This window comes from Rhinoraja longicauda, chromosome 1, assembly GCF_053455715.1.
Source record: "Rhinoraja longicauda isolate Sanriku21f chromosome 1, sRhiLon1.1, whole genome shotgun sequence".
NCBI classification, from domain to species: Eukaryota; Metazoa; Chordata; class Chondrichthyes; order Rajiformes; family Arhynchobatidae; genus Rhinoraja; species Rhinoraja longicauda.
In genome coordinates, this window is record NC_135953.1 from 47,385,579 (window position 1) to 47,401,848 (window position 16,270).

Here is a 16,270-nt window from a genome sequence, read left to right on the forward strand (position 1 = left end):
CTCTTGCCCAGAGTAGGGGAATTGTGGACCAGGGGACATTGGTTTAAGGTGAAGGGGAAAAGATTTAATAGGAATCTGAGGGGTAACATTTTCACTCGAAGGCTGATGGGTGTATGGAATGAGCTGCCAGAGGAGGTAGTTGAGGCAGGGACTATCCCAATGTTTAAGAAACAGTTAGATAGTTACATGGATAGGACAGGTTTGGAGGGATATGGGCCAAATGCAGGCAGGTGGGACTAGTGTAGCTGGGACATGTTGGCCAGTTTGGGCAAGTTGGGCCAAGTCTGTTTCCACACTGTATGACTCTATTGACTCTATTTCCCTCAAATTCAGTCTCAATTGCCTAAGTCTTTGAGAATTTTTTCATTTAACTTGATATCTGGGTTAGTTTTCAGTACCATATTTCAATCAATGACAAAATAAAATAATCTCTATTAACTATTTTAGTTATTGAAGATAACCAGTAGAATTAAGTTAGAAAATTATTGGTTGCCAGATTATCCTGATCTAAATATCAGTTCATTAAGATCAAATATGTTTGAATATTGTTTTTATCGATTGAACCACAAATAATACTTTAACATTTTTTCTGTACTATTTGCAGGTGTTAAACTTGTTCTTGGCTCTCCTCCTCAATTTCTTTTCTGGAGATACTCTGACTGCAAACACAAAAGAGGAAAAGGGATCACCATATAAAGATTATGTCAAGAACTTCCTAAAATTGATATCAAGTCGGAAAGCTAATAAACCGTTTTTGGGTAAAATAGGACCAGATGAGAAAAACAATTCCAAAGAAGCAGATAGTGCTCATCCTTCCAACGAAATGCCTTTAGCAAACTGCAACATGGGGCACAGCATAAGTAAGAGCGTGAAAACTTAACATATTGTCATTTCAGCAGAAATCAAATTCCAATCTCTTTATTTTTAAACTTCTTTCTGATTCAGCAGTAGTACAGCAAATGTTTAGTTTAGAGATACAGCACAGAAACAGACCCTTCGGCCTACCGGGTCCGCACCAACCAGCGATCCCCACACATTAACACTATCCTACACACACAAGGGACAATTTATACTTACACCAAGCCAATTAACCTACGAACCTGTACATCTTTAGAGTGTGGGAGGAAACCGAAGATCTCGGAGAAAACCAACATGGTCACGGGGAGAACGTACAAACTCCGTACAGACAATACTCGTAGTTGGGATCGAACCCGGTTCTCCGGCGCTGTAAGGCAGCAACTCTACCGCTGCGCCACCATGGCCGCCCGGTTTATTTTCCATATGTTTATTAGAATACAAACGGTGAACAATCAGTGTTGGTGAGACTAGTGAATTGCATCTTGATCGCGTATATACTCCTTTCCAATTGAACCAATATTAATTAGCATTAAATATGAAATAGCAGAAAAAAATCTCAGAATAGGGGCCAACAAATTTATTTATTCTAATGATTTAACTCAATGATTCACACTTTATTGGGTACTTTCTGATAGTGTTTATGGTAACTTTCAGGCCAATATTATTGTTGTTAATTGCAAATAAAAACTTTGCAACTCCTGGAATCAGAAAATGATAGGAATTTGGTTTTTAAAACAAGAAAAAGGGAGTACATTCAAGGTTTAACAGGATGGAATCATACAGGGCCTTTCAGGAATATAAAGAAAGGAGGAAAGAATGCAAGCAGGTGATTAGAAGGGCCAAAAGGGCCCAGGAAATGTTTTTGGTAAATAAAATCCCAAAGACTTTTATACCTATATCTAAAATAAAAGGGTAACCAGGGAGACGGTAAGAATGCTCAAGGATAAAGGAGGGAATTTGTGCAAGGTACTAAACATGTACTTTGTATTTGTTTTCCACCAAGGAGAAGAACACGGAGGACAATGAGATCAGTATGGAGAATACTAACATGCAAGGGCAGTTTGAGATTAAGGTGGTTGGGATAAGAGAATTAAGGTGGACACTAGGACCTGATGGGATTTATCTCATGTTATTGAGAGAGGCAAGAGAAGAGATTGTAGGAGCCTTGATGAAGATTTTTTGCATCTGGAACACCAGGGGAGACCTGATAGGAATATATAAAATTATGAAAAATATATATTAATTATTAGAATTAATATATATTTATAACATTTGATTTTCCAGGATGGAAAAAAATCAAATATTAGAGGACATAACTGAAGGTGAGAGGATCAAAGTTTAAAGGGGGTGTGCAGGGCAACTGTTTTACGCGGAGGGTGGTGAGTGCCTGCAACGTGCTGTCAGGGATGGTGGTTGAGGCCGACATAATAGTGCCATTAAAGAGACTTTTGGATAGGCATATGGATATGCAGGGAATGAAGGGATATGCATTATGTGCAGGTAGATAAGAGATGGTCTCGGCACTATGTTCGGCACAGACATTGTGGCCCAATGTCTATGCTTTATGATTTGGCACAAAGGTTAACGACAGTAGACTGAACATAGATTGGATGACTCATCATTTTTTCAAATCTCCAATGTCTTTTTTTTTAACACACCAAGAATAATAACCGCAGCCCTTGTCTAATCTTCATTTCCTTTCACTGGAATACGTTGAGGTTTCTACTTGGCGGCTGTCAATGATGACATAGCTGAGGTTGAAAATTCATTATTTGAGAATCTCAGCTATAACCAACCACCAACCCGTTCCATGCCATTAAGTCTGGATATTAACCTGCATACGGAATAATTATTGTTGTTTTGCAACCATTATTGTAGTGCAGCCGTTGTCAAAAATCTATTGTACAAATAAGAAATCGCATGGAAGTTCGAGGCACTGTTGCCTCTTCCTGTATTATTCTTTCAATCTGCATCCAGTGGTGGCAGCAGCAGAGGGAGTGACTTGAATAAATGAAAATGTAATGCTACTTTAAAATGAAATCATTTGGCATTGATGGATGCATGGCAAAGATGTCATTTTTAACATGTGATATGACAAATTCAGCTTCTGCAATGCATGTGTTCAAACTAACCATATCTGCAATATGTAAAGTATGATTCTGCTTTCTACCTGTATCGTTTGAAACTATTTATTCCTTTACGCAGACATCCAAAAGGAAACTACGCTGTCAAGTATCGTTGAACCAACAGCATTGCAATCATTCTCCCAAGGTGGCGTACCTGCTACGCCAGGCAAAAACGATGTGCCCACTATCAGTGCAGTGTGCGATCCAGCTGTCGGTGGGAGGAAGTATGAAAATGGTTCAGCCGTCTTGATGGTATTACAATTACATTATAGGAACTTAATATTTAGCCTTATGGTCAATGGGGCCAAATTTTCATAATGGCTGCTTCCCCAATGAACAAGTCACGAGGAATTACTCTCTCTATTTATATAAAAAAACATAAACTTCATCTCAAATAGCACGAATGGGATCATTTTCATGGTTGGGGCAGGGCTGGAAGGCTATTTCAATGCTGGACCTTTTAGAATCAAAGATATAAATAAACTATAGAATCTTCAGCTTCCTCCGGGCATAAAATAATGAATCCCCTTCATGATATCTTTATCCTTGGAAAGGTTTCAAGCCTTTTGAAAATATTTAAAGAGACTCAGCTGGCATGTGTTTAGTTGAGGCTTTCAATGATAGAATTTTAAGGGTAGCCTCAGGGAAATTCTTAATGTGCAAGCCTATAGTCCCAATCTCTCCTCTTGTATCAAGAATGGGAGACTCCTCACCCAAGGTCACTGTCTTCTAAGTAGAAAATAGCTAGAAAACAAAGCAGGGTGGGATCCTTAAAGAACTATGTGCCATTTAATTTCTTGCTCACACAACAACCTGTCTCGCATCTGGGCTGAAATTTTGACGGTCACTTTATTGCAATTTACTTAATTATTTTGAAACAAACTCCTAAAATAATAAAATAAAATAATTCAGCTTTCTTTTTTTTTTAACAAAGTTTATTTCTGATTTTTATTAATACAGCTTTGATAATTCAATGCATGAACACATTAATGCTGATAAGTATCCCCCACCCCCCATCCCCCACCCACAATACCATTCAATATACTAAACATAAAACACCAACAAAAAAAAACCACAAAAAAAACCCCAGAGAGGAGGGAAGCAGAAAAAAATCAGCTTTCTAACATGTTTATCAGAAATATCCCAAAATGCTTTATTCCTGAAAATAACATTAGAAAATGCAGTTACATTTACATAAATATGGCCGACATTTTCTATGTAGTGGGAGAGAAATTCACCCTTGGCCACCTGTGCTAAATGTGCAATACAGGAGTGGTTGTGTGTTACACCTGACTTCCATGATTGGTTTTGTTAAATTCAATGTTCTTTCCTGGGACAAGGACAGGTCGAGTTTAAGTCAGATGCAAGAGACATTGGACTGCTTATTCTAAACCCTAGAGCTGATGACAGCCACATCTCTAGCATACAGCTAATGTATTGGCCTGTGTTGCATTCCCATCAAGTAAATTCACCATTCTGAGAATTAGGAGTCATAAAACATTGGAATGGAATACAGGCTTGCAATCTGTGCTGCAGATACACCCAACAATCCACCACAAGATGTGGAACATAAAAGAGGACTAGCATCGGCATCAATCCTGTAAACTTTACAGATGAGGATGTCAGTTCCGAAACATCAGGATTGCTTTCCTTCCCTCGATTAGTTTATTTTCAAGGGATATTCATAGTTTATTTTCATGGAATATTCAAACATAAAGGGCACCATATCAGTAAAAGGAAAGTTCCAATGGATTTTGAAGATGAATATTGGGGAGAGGAAGTAGGGGAGGGGTGGGGGGGGGGGGGGGGGGTGGCGGATGTGTTAAGCATATAAAAATGGCATCTGGTAGCCAGATTTTAAGATAGGTCCAAGATAGACATTCTTCAAGATTGAGATCACGGATGAAGCCTTTGTTTAAAAGCACATGAAAACATTACAAGAAGGTAGCAGTTATCTTATTTGCATGGTGTTCATCATTGTGAGGGTATTTAATCTTGGGAGTCTTCCAATTCCAGCAAGGAGGCAGGCTACTGTGGGCTGTTGTAAAAATAGCTCTCAGACTTCTCGTGGTTCACAAGCTGGAAAGGCAGCAGTTCTTGCAGTTGAGACAATAGATTAAATCCAGACCCGAAATATCGTCTGTCCATTTCCCTCCATTGCTGACTGACCTGTTGAATTCCTCTAGCATCATGTTTTCTCTTTGCTTAAGATTCCCCCATCTGTGGTATCTTATATCTGACACTTTTTTTCCCACACATTAGCTGGAGACATTGGAGGAAATGCAGCAAGAAATGGAAAGTGAACATGCCCCTTCATCTGAGACCATGGGTGGTCCAGAAAAAGCAAAGCAAGTGAAGGACAAGTCTATTTGTGAAGACAATAAAGTAGCAGATGAAAAATCACCATGCTCTATGGAAGAAGTTGAGGATGAGGAACCCAAAGCAGAGCTAAAGATAATGCAGCCCTGCTGGCCAGCCATATGCAATGAAAAGTGCACTTGTTGTAAGGCGCTTAGGACTACGTTCTTAGCAGAACGCTTTCTGGCCCTGAGGACATTCATGTTCAAAGTGGTGAATAATCGAGTGTTTGATGGAAGTGTATTGTTCGTCATACTTCTGAGTACAATGACCCTGGTAAGTATTAATATATTGAAAATATTTTTTTATTACAATGCCATTCTTCAACATTCATCAATAAGAGGTCACCAAGATATCACAATGTCATGCTCTTGTTTAGATCTATTATAAAGACTCCTTTATGCTTGAATTTTCTAGCAATCTGTTCTGCTTTCATCTGTCATCTAATCAACTGCTTGCTCATATTTTAAATACAAATGCTCAACTCATCTTAAAATGCCTTTTCATTTTCGAAATGAAATCCTAATTGTCAGCCCCCCAGAAATCGTAGCTCTTTGATATTTTCAATTCAACTAATAATTTATCTGTTGTTCTTAAGGGAACACCAAAGAAAAAACAAGTCATTCATTTGCACGATGTTCCTGATGTGTTGAGAACTCAATGTTCTCCCCTGGTGTTCCATTGGTAACTGCGGTGTGTACATGAACCTGAGCAATATGAACTACAGGGATGAGTACCGTTGAGTGCTAAGTTTGCTAGTCATGATTGCAGCAATCATGGTGTCAACACAATCATCCCCTGTGCACATAATCCAAGGAGGGGCAAAAATAATTAGTGCTGTACACATAATCTCTGTCCATAATGTAAAGTGTCTGTGTCGATATCAGATCAGGACACAGGTTTTGTTGTGTAGCCCCTATATCAAATACCATTTCAACATTCACTAATTGTTCTTTGGTATGATACCAGAGTGAGTCCATGACTTTGGAGAAGAGGTAGCAAAACATATTAAAAGGATACATATTAAAAATATAAAAGGAGATAGCAATGGAAAATACAGAGCGTGGAGGGGTGCAGGGAGAGGAAGGGAAGAGAGTAATTATTTGGAAGGTGGCTGAAGAGTTCACAAGTAGTTTGAGGTACACACAGAGTGTTCCAGAACAGACCAGCTGGGCAGAGGTTTCTGTGTTGTGATCCCTCGTTAGTGTTTAAAATTCCAACAGAAAGAATTGTGTAGGCTGTCATTAGGATGTGATCGTGAATGACCTGACCTGAAATAAAAAAGATTCCCTGTGCAAGTGAGGCATGGAGTAACAATGTTTGTGTTACAATAGACAATAGACAATAGGTGCAGGAGTAGGCCATTCAGCCCTTTGAGCCAGCACCGCCATTCAATGCGATCATGGCTGATCACTGCCTTCTCCCCATACCCCCTCACTCCGCTATCCTTAAGAGCTCTATCCAGCTCTCTCTTGAAAGCATCCAACGAACTGGCCTCCACTGCCTTCTGAGGCAGAGAATTCCACACCTTCACCACTCTCTGACTGAAAAAGTTCTTCCTCATCTCCGTTCTAAATGGCCTACCCCTTATTCTTAAACTGTGGCCCCTTGTTCTGGACTTCCCCAACATTGGGAACATGTTTCCTGTCTCTAATGTGTCCAATCCCCTAATTATCTTATATGTTTCAATAAGATCCCCCCTCATCCTTCTAAATTCCAGTGTATACAAGCCTAATTGCTCCAGCCTTTCAACATACGACAGTCCCGCCATTCCGGGAATTAACCTAGTGAACCTACGCTGCACGCCCTCAATAGCAAGAATATCCTTCCTCAAATTTGGAGACCAAAACTGCACACAGTACTCCAGGTGCGGTCTCACCAGGGCCCGGTACAACTGTAGAAGGACCTCTTTGCTCCTATACTCAACTCCTCTTGTTACGAAGACCAACATTCCATTGGCTTTCTTCACTGCCTGCTGTACCTGCATGCTTCCTTTCAGTGACTGATGCACTAGGACACCCAGATCTCGTTGAACATCCCCTCTTCCTAACTTGACACCATTCAGATAATAATCTGCTTTTCTATTCTTACTTCCAAAGTGGATAACCTCACACTTATCTACATTAAACTGCATCTGCCATGTATCCGCCCACTCACACAACCTGTCAAAGTCACCCTGCAGTCTTATTGCATCTTCCTCACAATTCATACTACCCCCCCAGCTTAGTATCATCTGCAAATTTGCTAATGGTACTTTTAATCCCTTCATCTAAGTCATTAATGTATATCGTAAATAGCTGGGGTCCCAGCACCGAACCTTGCGGTACCCCACTGGTCACTGCCTGCCATTCCGAAAGGGACCCATTTATCCCCACTCTTTGCTTTCTGTCTGTCAACCAATTTTCTATCCATGTCAGTACCCTACCCCCAATATCATGTGCTCTAATTTTGCCCACTAATCTCCTATGTGGGACCTTGTCGAAGGCTTTCTGAAAGTCGAGGTACACCACATCCACTGACTCTCCCCTGTCAATTTTCCTAGTTACATCCTCAAAAAATTCCAGTAGATTTGTCAAGCATGATTTCCCCTTCGTAAATCCATGCTGACTCGGAATGATCCTGTTACTGCTATCCAAATGCTCAGCAATTTCGTCTTTTATAATTGACTCCAGCATCTTCCCCACCACTGATGTCAGACTAACTGGTCTATAATTACCCGTTTTCTCTCTCCCTCCTTTCTTAAAAAGTGGGATAACATTTGCTATCCTCCAATCCACAGGAACTGATCCTGAATCTATAGAACATTGAAAAATGATCTCCAATGCTTCCACTATTTCTAGAGCCACCTCCTTAAGTACCCTGGGATGCAGACCATCAGGCCCTGGGGATTTATCAGCCTTCAGTCCCATCAGTCTACCCAAAACCATTTCCTGCCTAATGTGGATTTCCTTCAGTTCCTCCATCACCCTAGGTTCTCCGGCCCCTAGAACATTTGGGAGATTGTGTGTATCTTCCTCAGTGAAGACAGATCCAAAGTAACGGTTTAACTCGTCTGCCATTTCTTTGTTCCCCATAATAAATTCCCCTGCTTCTGTCTTCAAGGGACCCACATTTGCCTTGACTATTTTTTTCCTCTTCACGTACCTAAAAAAACTTTTGCTATCCTCCTTTATATTATTGGCTAGTTTACCCTCGTACCTCATCTTTTCTCCCCGTATTGCCTTTTTAGTTAACTTTTGTTGCTCTTTAAAAGAGTCCCAATCCTCTGTCTTCCCACTCTTCTTTGCTATGTTATACTTCCTCTCCTTAATTTTTATGCTGTCCTTGACTTCCCTTGTCAGCCACAGGTGTCTCTTACTCCCCTTAGAGTCTTTCTGCCTCTTGGGGATAAATTGATCCTGCAACCTCTGCATTATTCCCAGGAATACCTGCCATTGCTGTTCTACCATCTTCCCTGCTAGGGCCTCCTTCCAGTCAATTTTGGCCAGCTCCTGCCTCATGCTTCTGTAATCCCCTTTGCTATACTGTAATACTGACACTTCCGATTTTCCCTTCTGCCTTTCCATTTGCAGAGTAAAACTTATCATGTTGTGATCACTGCCTCCTAATGGCTCTTTTACCTCTCGTCCCCTTATCAGATCAGGATCATTACAGAACACTAAATCCAGAATTGCCTTCTCCCTGGTAGGCTCCAGTACAAGCTGTTCTAAGAATCCATCTCGAAGGCACTCTACAAACTCTCTTTCCTGGGGTTCATTTCCAACCTGATTTTCCCAGTCTACCTGCATGTTGAAATCTCCCATAACCACCGTAGCATTACATTTGTGACACGCCAATTTTATCTCCTGATTCAACTTGTACAAGGATATGCTGCCACACAATTCTACTGCACGCAAAGCCCAAGGTCTTTTCTCCCTCATTGTGGAGTGTTTGAATGATCACATGTTGATCACAATTTGAGGGGAATAGAATCATAATGTGGAGAGGTCTGAGGTTAGCTTTATGGCACATTCAGAAATATTTTGGTCCACAAATTTTGGATCAGGACATTGGGTAAGAGTCACGATCAGTGGGGGGTGGGGAGGTTGGTGAATCATTGGGGAGATGGCTGGTTGGCGACAACAGAAAGAGACAATGGTGAGGCTAATATATGGCAGTTCTGGGGTCAAGAGAGACCCATACAAGGGGCAAGTTTCTAGTTTAAGGCTTACCCAACAGCAGCCTGTTCCAAGTGCCAACCATTTTCAATGAAAAGTACAATTGTTGTAATGTATTTGGGATTACTCGTGTACGCCTCCCTCTCAGTAATACCTCACATTCATTCTGAAGGCTTGTTTCTGCATGTCTGACCCACATTGTCTGCAGATCACGTGGGCACGATAGAGTTCTGGTTTAAAAAAAAAGACCCAAAGCCCTCGAGCAGTTCAGCGGTTCAGGCAGCATCTCTGGAGAAGATGGATAGGCAACTTTCCATCAGGACCCTTCTTCAGAGTCTGACCCGCTGAATTATTCCAGCTCTTTGTGAAGTTTTTCTGGAAATACCAGCATCTGCATTTATTTACGTCTCTGCATTTGTGGAAGTAGCATTCAAACATGCATTGCTGCTGCAAAATGCCACCATGTGCATCTGCTCAATTCCATGCATCAGTAACTCAACCACATGAAGAACCTGGAAGTAATTTGGCAAATGTTATTAAAGATGCAGTAAGAATCTGATCACATTCATACATCATTTTCAGATAAAATTTAATCACGGAGCACACAAATACATTTTTCCAGGCCATACTTTTTTTTGTTGTCAGTTGGCTGAATTTTCGAAATACAATCAGGCGTACCTGGCTGTTTTCAAAATGTACATCAAAGCAACATTTTTCTACAAAGATTACAAACAGATTCTTCAAATTGTATTGTCCTTGCAGGCATAACTATTCATATACATGTCTGTCGGCTCCTCGCAGGCAGCCTTGTCATTGTATTTGTATCTTTGAGGAAGACAAACAACCCCTGCAGCTGCTTAATATCTGACTGCCAATCACTGTTGGTAGCAAACAAACAAGAGCAGCCCTTTGAACAATGCCCAGTTTGTGCTGGTATTTGGAAACCAATTTGCATCCTCCGCCAACCATTTGTTGGCCTGTCTTTCACGATATAAACCGGCCAACTGTATGTACTTTAACAAGAGCTGCAACAATACATTTCATGCTGGTGTCAATTCAAATTCCCACTAGCCAAGACTGTAAATTAATTCCCTACTAATCAGACTTAAGCCTGTTTTACACACTTCCATTTATGTAAAGCAGACTTATATTAAAAGACATTTTCTACTTCTTTCATCACGTTGTTCCCAAATGTTCCATTATATTGCTGAAAGACTTCTTATTAAAAAAATCTTAAATCCCATTAAAAAAGCTTTGAATATATTTCCAATACCCCAATATAACATGAATGGATGGCTCACAAACAAAAGATTGGTACACGTGGCAATAATAAACTACACTAAACTAAAACAAAATCTCATCAAGGAGTTAGTTGTCTATTACATTGCTATTTACCTCAATTTCTCATTCCTCAACTGCAAATTTAATTTATTAGCAAAACTTGAATTCAAATTTCATTCCTAAATAGAATTATTTATTCTGTCTTTTTCCCTAATTTTACCTCTTTCTTTGTTCAATTAATGTCCATAATGAATGTAAATCACTTTGCCTTTTATAAATTCTACAATGTCAGTCACCATATGACATATACCCACAATGATCTGCGTCACATTCATTGACAGTATCTTTTATCAAGCATGTAAAACATTTAAGTTTACTTCGGCATAAGTTGTCTGTAAAACTAAATATATATAGCTAAGGCAATTCTTTGTTCAAGATTTCTTTGTCTTTCTACCATTCTTTTCCGACTGTATCGTCTGCTGCTTTCAAATGAAATATTCCAACAATTTATTCCCACTTTTAAAAGATTATTTTATTTTTCCCTATTCCCTACTTTAATAATTTCTAATCAACTTAATAGTTCACAAATGATGCATAATTTAGAAGTATCTTATTGAGAGATGAGCTTTGGACTGAGCTCTGCCTGACATGCAGATGCATGGATTTATTAAGATCCTACCTCAATATAAATTCACTAATTTTTTTTTTAATTGTATGGGAATTTTAAAAAATCAGAACTTACACTAAAAGGAGGTGGCTGTGCAAGTCAATTTTTTTTAAAATTGATTTTAATCAATAATTATTTGCCATAATCCAAACCTGTCAGTATCAGTGAGGTGTGTCTGCTTCAGAACCCTTTTCAGATTTTATTTTGCAGCTTAATTTTGCATGTGTGTTGTATTATTATTCTTTCAACTCTAGCCCGGTGCCTTCCTTTTATTTTTTTATGTTCCATTGGCCTCAATATTGATATGAAGAAGGGTTTATAGCTGGGGATATGATTTCTTTGCAAAATATGGAAGCTACTGCTATGTGCGTTTTCCCAGTTTAAACTAAATTGAGGCAAAAATGTACAAAGCCGCTTCACAAAAGGACTGCTGAAGATGACTCAATCTCAGCTATATTTAACAAGACAATGTAGACGAGGAATTTGGAGGTCGGGAAGTGTTTAGCGTGAATGCACAGAGATCACTGTGATTTATACCACCCTGCAACCCTTCCACAGCCTTTTACACTTTCTAGCAAGATAATCCATCATTTCACTCCTCACATCCATTCAAATTTCAGCCCCAACCAGCCAACAATAAACCATGCATTTTATCCCTTTCCCATTAATCCAACCATCATTGAAAATTCACCATAGCTATTGCAACAGGTCAGAAAGAGGGGGAGAAAGGGGAAAGACACAGTAGGAAGGAGACCGTATCTCAAAGCAGAGGTATTAGCGAATATTTCTCAGTAATAAGCAGTCCCTTAGAATATTCCTCTTCACTAAGGGCTACTAATGAACATTCTCCACATTCCAGGGCTCCAAAGCAAGATCGGAATGTATTTCCAATAACAGCAAAAACCATGACTATCATTGTCATTGTCATTATCAGTTTAGAATGGAGTCTGCACCTTTGATGGCACAGCGGTAGAGTTGCTGCCCTATAGCGCTTGCAGCACCAGAGACTCAGGTTCGATCTCTGTACAGCAATTGTATGTTCTCACAGTGACTTTGTGGGTTTTCTCTGAGATCTTCGGTTTCTCCCACACTCCAAAGACGTACAGGTATGTAGGTTAATTGGCTTGGTTTATGTGTAAATTGTCCCTAGTGTGTGTAGGATAGTGTTAATGTGCGGGGATCGCTGGTCAGTGCGGACTCGGTGGGCAGAAAGGCCTGTTTCCGCGCTGTTTCTCTAAACTAAACTAAACTAAAATAACCTTTCTAACCTGATACGGGGATATCTGCAACATTTTGGAATCTCAGTACACCACTGCATTCAGATAGTTCTATGTTACCTATAGTTCTAAAAGAGGAATGCATTTCATTTTTCCTTACCAGAAGGCAACAAAACATGATAGTTCCCCAGAACTGCAGGTATACCAATCGCACGGGATGCCACTAAGAAACCTCATGTTGCTTTGGAGAGGCCACATTCATTTTTTGTTTCTGTTCATTCATTTGCTGGATTTGCTAGCCTTTATTCTCCAACACAAATATTTCTTCAGAAACTGGTGGCTCTTAACCCCCCCAGTTTGCCTGATGCAGATCCTTCCACAGTACTCTTGGGTCATCAGTTCCAGCTGACTTCTTATTTTGATAATATGATCCCTTGTTTCAGACATGCCAGCCAGCGGAAATATCATTATAGCATCTATCCTGTTAAGCATAATAATTTGCATGTTTCAATAATATCACCACTTCTTCTAAGCTCTGGAGAGCACAGAGACTCATTCCTTTTAATCTCTCCTCATAACAATTTGCACATCTCAGCAATCAATCAGCTGAATTTTCACTGCACTCTGTCATAGGTTTCTCCTTCCTCAGTCAATAGACATTTTTAAGGTAGAGATAGATAGATTCTTGATTAGTATGGGTGTCAGGGGTTATGGGGAGAAGGCAGGAGAATGGGGTTAGGAGGGAGAGAAAGATCAGTCATGATTGAATGGCAGAGTGGACTTGATGGGCCTAATGGCCTAAATCTGCTCCTATCACTAATGACCTTATGATCGCAGGTAGGCAGATCATATCTGCACACCATAATCCAGGTAAGAATCTCTCCAGAGCCCTGTGCAATTGCAATAAATCAGCTTTATTCTTGTATTTAAATCCTGGCAAAAATAATGGCCAGTATTCCTAATTCCCAATTGTTTGCTATGCCTGCATGTGAACTTTCAATAGTTCATATTCAGAGATACTCAGATCCCTCTGAACTCCAACACTTGTTCGTTTATCATCCATTTAAAAAATGCTCTGCCTTTTTACTTCTCCAACCAATGTAAGTGATATTCTGTTCTGCCAATGTCATCACCCATTTACTTAATCTGCCCATGTGTCCCTTGAAATATCTCTACAACCTCTACAGAACTGTGAATGCACAAATCTTTTTTACCCAAGGTAAGGGAATCAAGAAGTAGAGAGTATAGATTTAAGATGCGAGGAAAAAGATTTAATAGGAACCTTAGGAGCAAATTTTCACGGAGGGTGACACGTTTATGGAACAAGCTGCTGGAAGAAGTGGTTGAGGCAGGTACAATAACAACATTTGAAAGATATTTGGACAGACAAGGTTAGTAAAGATTTAGAGGGATCTGGACCAGACAGAGACATATGGGACTAGCTTGGATGGGGTATCTTGGTCAGTATGGACAAGTTGGGCCGAAGTGCTTGTTTCCATGCTGTGTAACTGTGACTAATTCTATCATCTGCCAATTTAGACATATGCACAATAATCACGGGGAGAGAAAGCAAATAATTAAGTGCTCTAAAATTTAAAAAATCTGATAAAGGATTGGGTAAGTTTAATGTGTCCCAGGCTCTTAAGAAAAACAAGGGAGGAAATAACAGGCTCCAATCATTTGTCAATCCTTTTCAGCTGCAGACATGGTGCTCAAGGACCAGAAGTTCACTTCTGTGTATTGTTATTTTGAAAGTATGAAAGGTATAACACATGCAGATGTGGGCCAGTCATTTGATCATCAGCAGTTTGCAATTAATGAAAAAAATATGAGTAAACAGCATGCCAAAGGGGAGGTTGTGTGTGACTTTAATATTTTCAGAAGTTAACAAGTATTGTTGAGGTCAGTGCTTGTGATGCATTGTGCAACACACTTTGGCAAGGCAGTTGACAAAATCCCATATGGTGCATCAATAGGAAAGTGTAAGGCCACGTGATCAAAGTGTAAGGCCACGTGATCAAAGTGTAAGGCCACGTGATCAAAGTGTAAGGCCACGTGATCAAAGTGTAAGGCCACGTGATCAAAGTGTAAGGCCACGTGATCAAAGTGTAAGGCCACGTGATCAAAGTGTAAGGCCACGTGATCAAAGTGTAAGGTCACGTGATCAAAGTGTAAGGTCACGTGATCAAAGTGTAAGGCCACGTGATCAAAGTGTAAGGCCACGTGATCAAAGTGTAAGGCCACGTGATCAAAGTGTAAGGCCACGTGATCAAAGTGTAAGGCCACGTGATCAAAGTGTAAGGCCACGTGATCAAAGTGTAAGGCCACGTGATCAAAGTGTAAGGCCACGTGATCAAAGTGTAAGGCCACGTGATCAAAGAGAAAGCAGAAAATTGACTGAATGGCAGAAAAACAAGTAAGAATCAGAGCAGTGGGTTTGTGCAGCATGCAGTCCTAGGTCCCTTGATTGTTATGATAGAAACATAGAAATATAGAAAAATAGACGCAGGAGTAGGCCATTCGGCCCTTCGAGCCAGCACCACCATTCAATATGATCATGGCTGATCATCCAAAATCAGTACCTGTTTCCTGCTTTTCCCCATATCCCTTGATTCCTTTAGCCCTAAGAGCTAAATCTAACTCTCTATCAAAAACATCTTTACACATAAACAATATACATCTCACAAATAGCAGGCTGAAGTAAAACAATGATGGCGTGACAAAATGTTAGGCAGTGCATTTAAGGGAGATCAAGTAAGCTTCTGGTGTCACTTAAGCTTGGCTGGTATTGAGGAAGGTCGAAAATCTCAACAGGACAGTGGCTTTCTCATCCTTCAAACATGCAACATTCAGTTCCTGCTCAAACTGGAATGTATTAGTATGCCTATACATAAACAAATAAAAAACAACCGAACAATTATAAATAATTAAAAACAAAAAAAACCCTCTGAAAGTTTTTTTAACATGTTATATGAAAACTAACTTAATGAATTCACAATAAATCAGCTTGCCCCCTACCTCTCACATCTGTTTGTTCCAGTGAAATAAATGGACTTGCTGTTCTTGCACTATGTCTAATCTGGCACAGGCTTAGCAAGCAGATTTTCCAAGTTGGATTCCATTATTGGACTGCAACAGGGTATATCTCGCAAATTCAGAACATATGCATCCGTATAGTGTCCTTGACACACTTACAGTGGTAAATACCGATGTTGGAGCGTGGAACCTTTCTGAGCAAGTTCCAACCGATTGAACTGCAGGTAATGAAATGTTGGGCCAAAGAGCCACATGAACTCCCTGCTCTTGGACTGTGGTGCTTCTTGCAGTCTGATTATGTGCATAATATTCTTCAGGAGACTGACACTCAGCTAATCTGACAGGGCCAGCAGAGCTCAGGGTCTGAGCAAGTGGCCAACTGCTCCTCTGGAATGGCATTGACACCCAGAGAGGTGATAGAGCGATACAGCGTGGAAGCAGGACATTCGGCCCAACTTTCCCACGCTGATGAACATGCCCCATCTACACTAGTCCCACCTGCCTGCTTTTGGCCTATATCCCTCTAACCCTATCCATGTGTTATTTATTTTCATATTTTCATATTTCAGA

The 16,270-nt window shown here is 40.1% G+C and overlaps 1 protein-coding gene across 1 annotated transcript in view; it reads left to right on the plus strand.

The window, feature by feature from the left end:
- LOC144598275 (sodium channel protein type 4 subunit alpha-like) overlaps positions 1–16,270 on the plus strand; it is a 131,436-nt gene that overhangs the window by 24,733 nt on the left and 90,433 nt on the right. Inside the window, exons 6-8 of the mRNA XM_078408636.1 lie at positions 605–860; positions 3,064–3,236; positions 5,247–5,618. Coding sequence (XP_078264762.1) covers positions 605–860; positions 3,064–3,236; positions 5,247–5,618 — 801 coding nt within the window. The remainder of the gene's footprint in view (positions 1–604; positions 861–3,063; positions 3,237–5,246; positions 5,619–16,270) is intronic.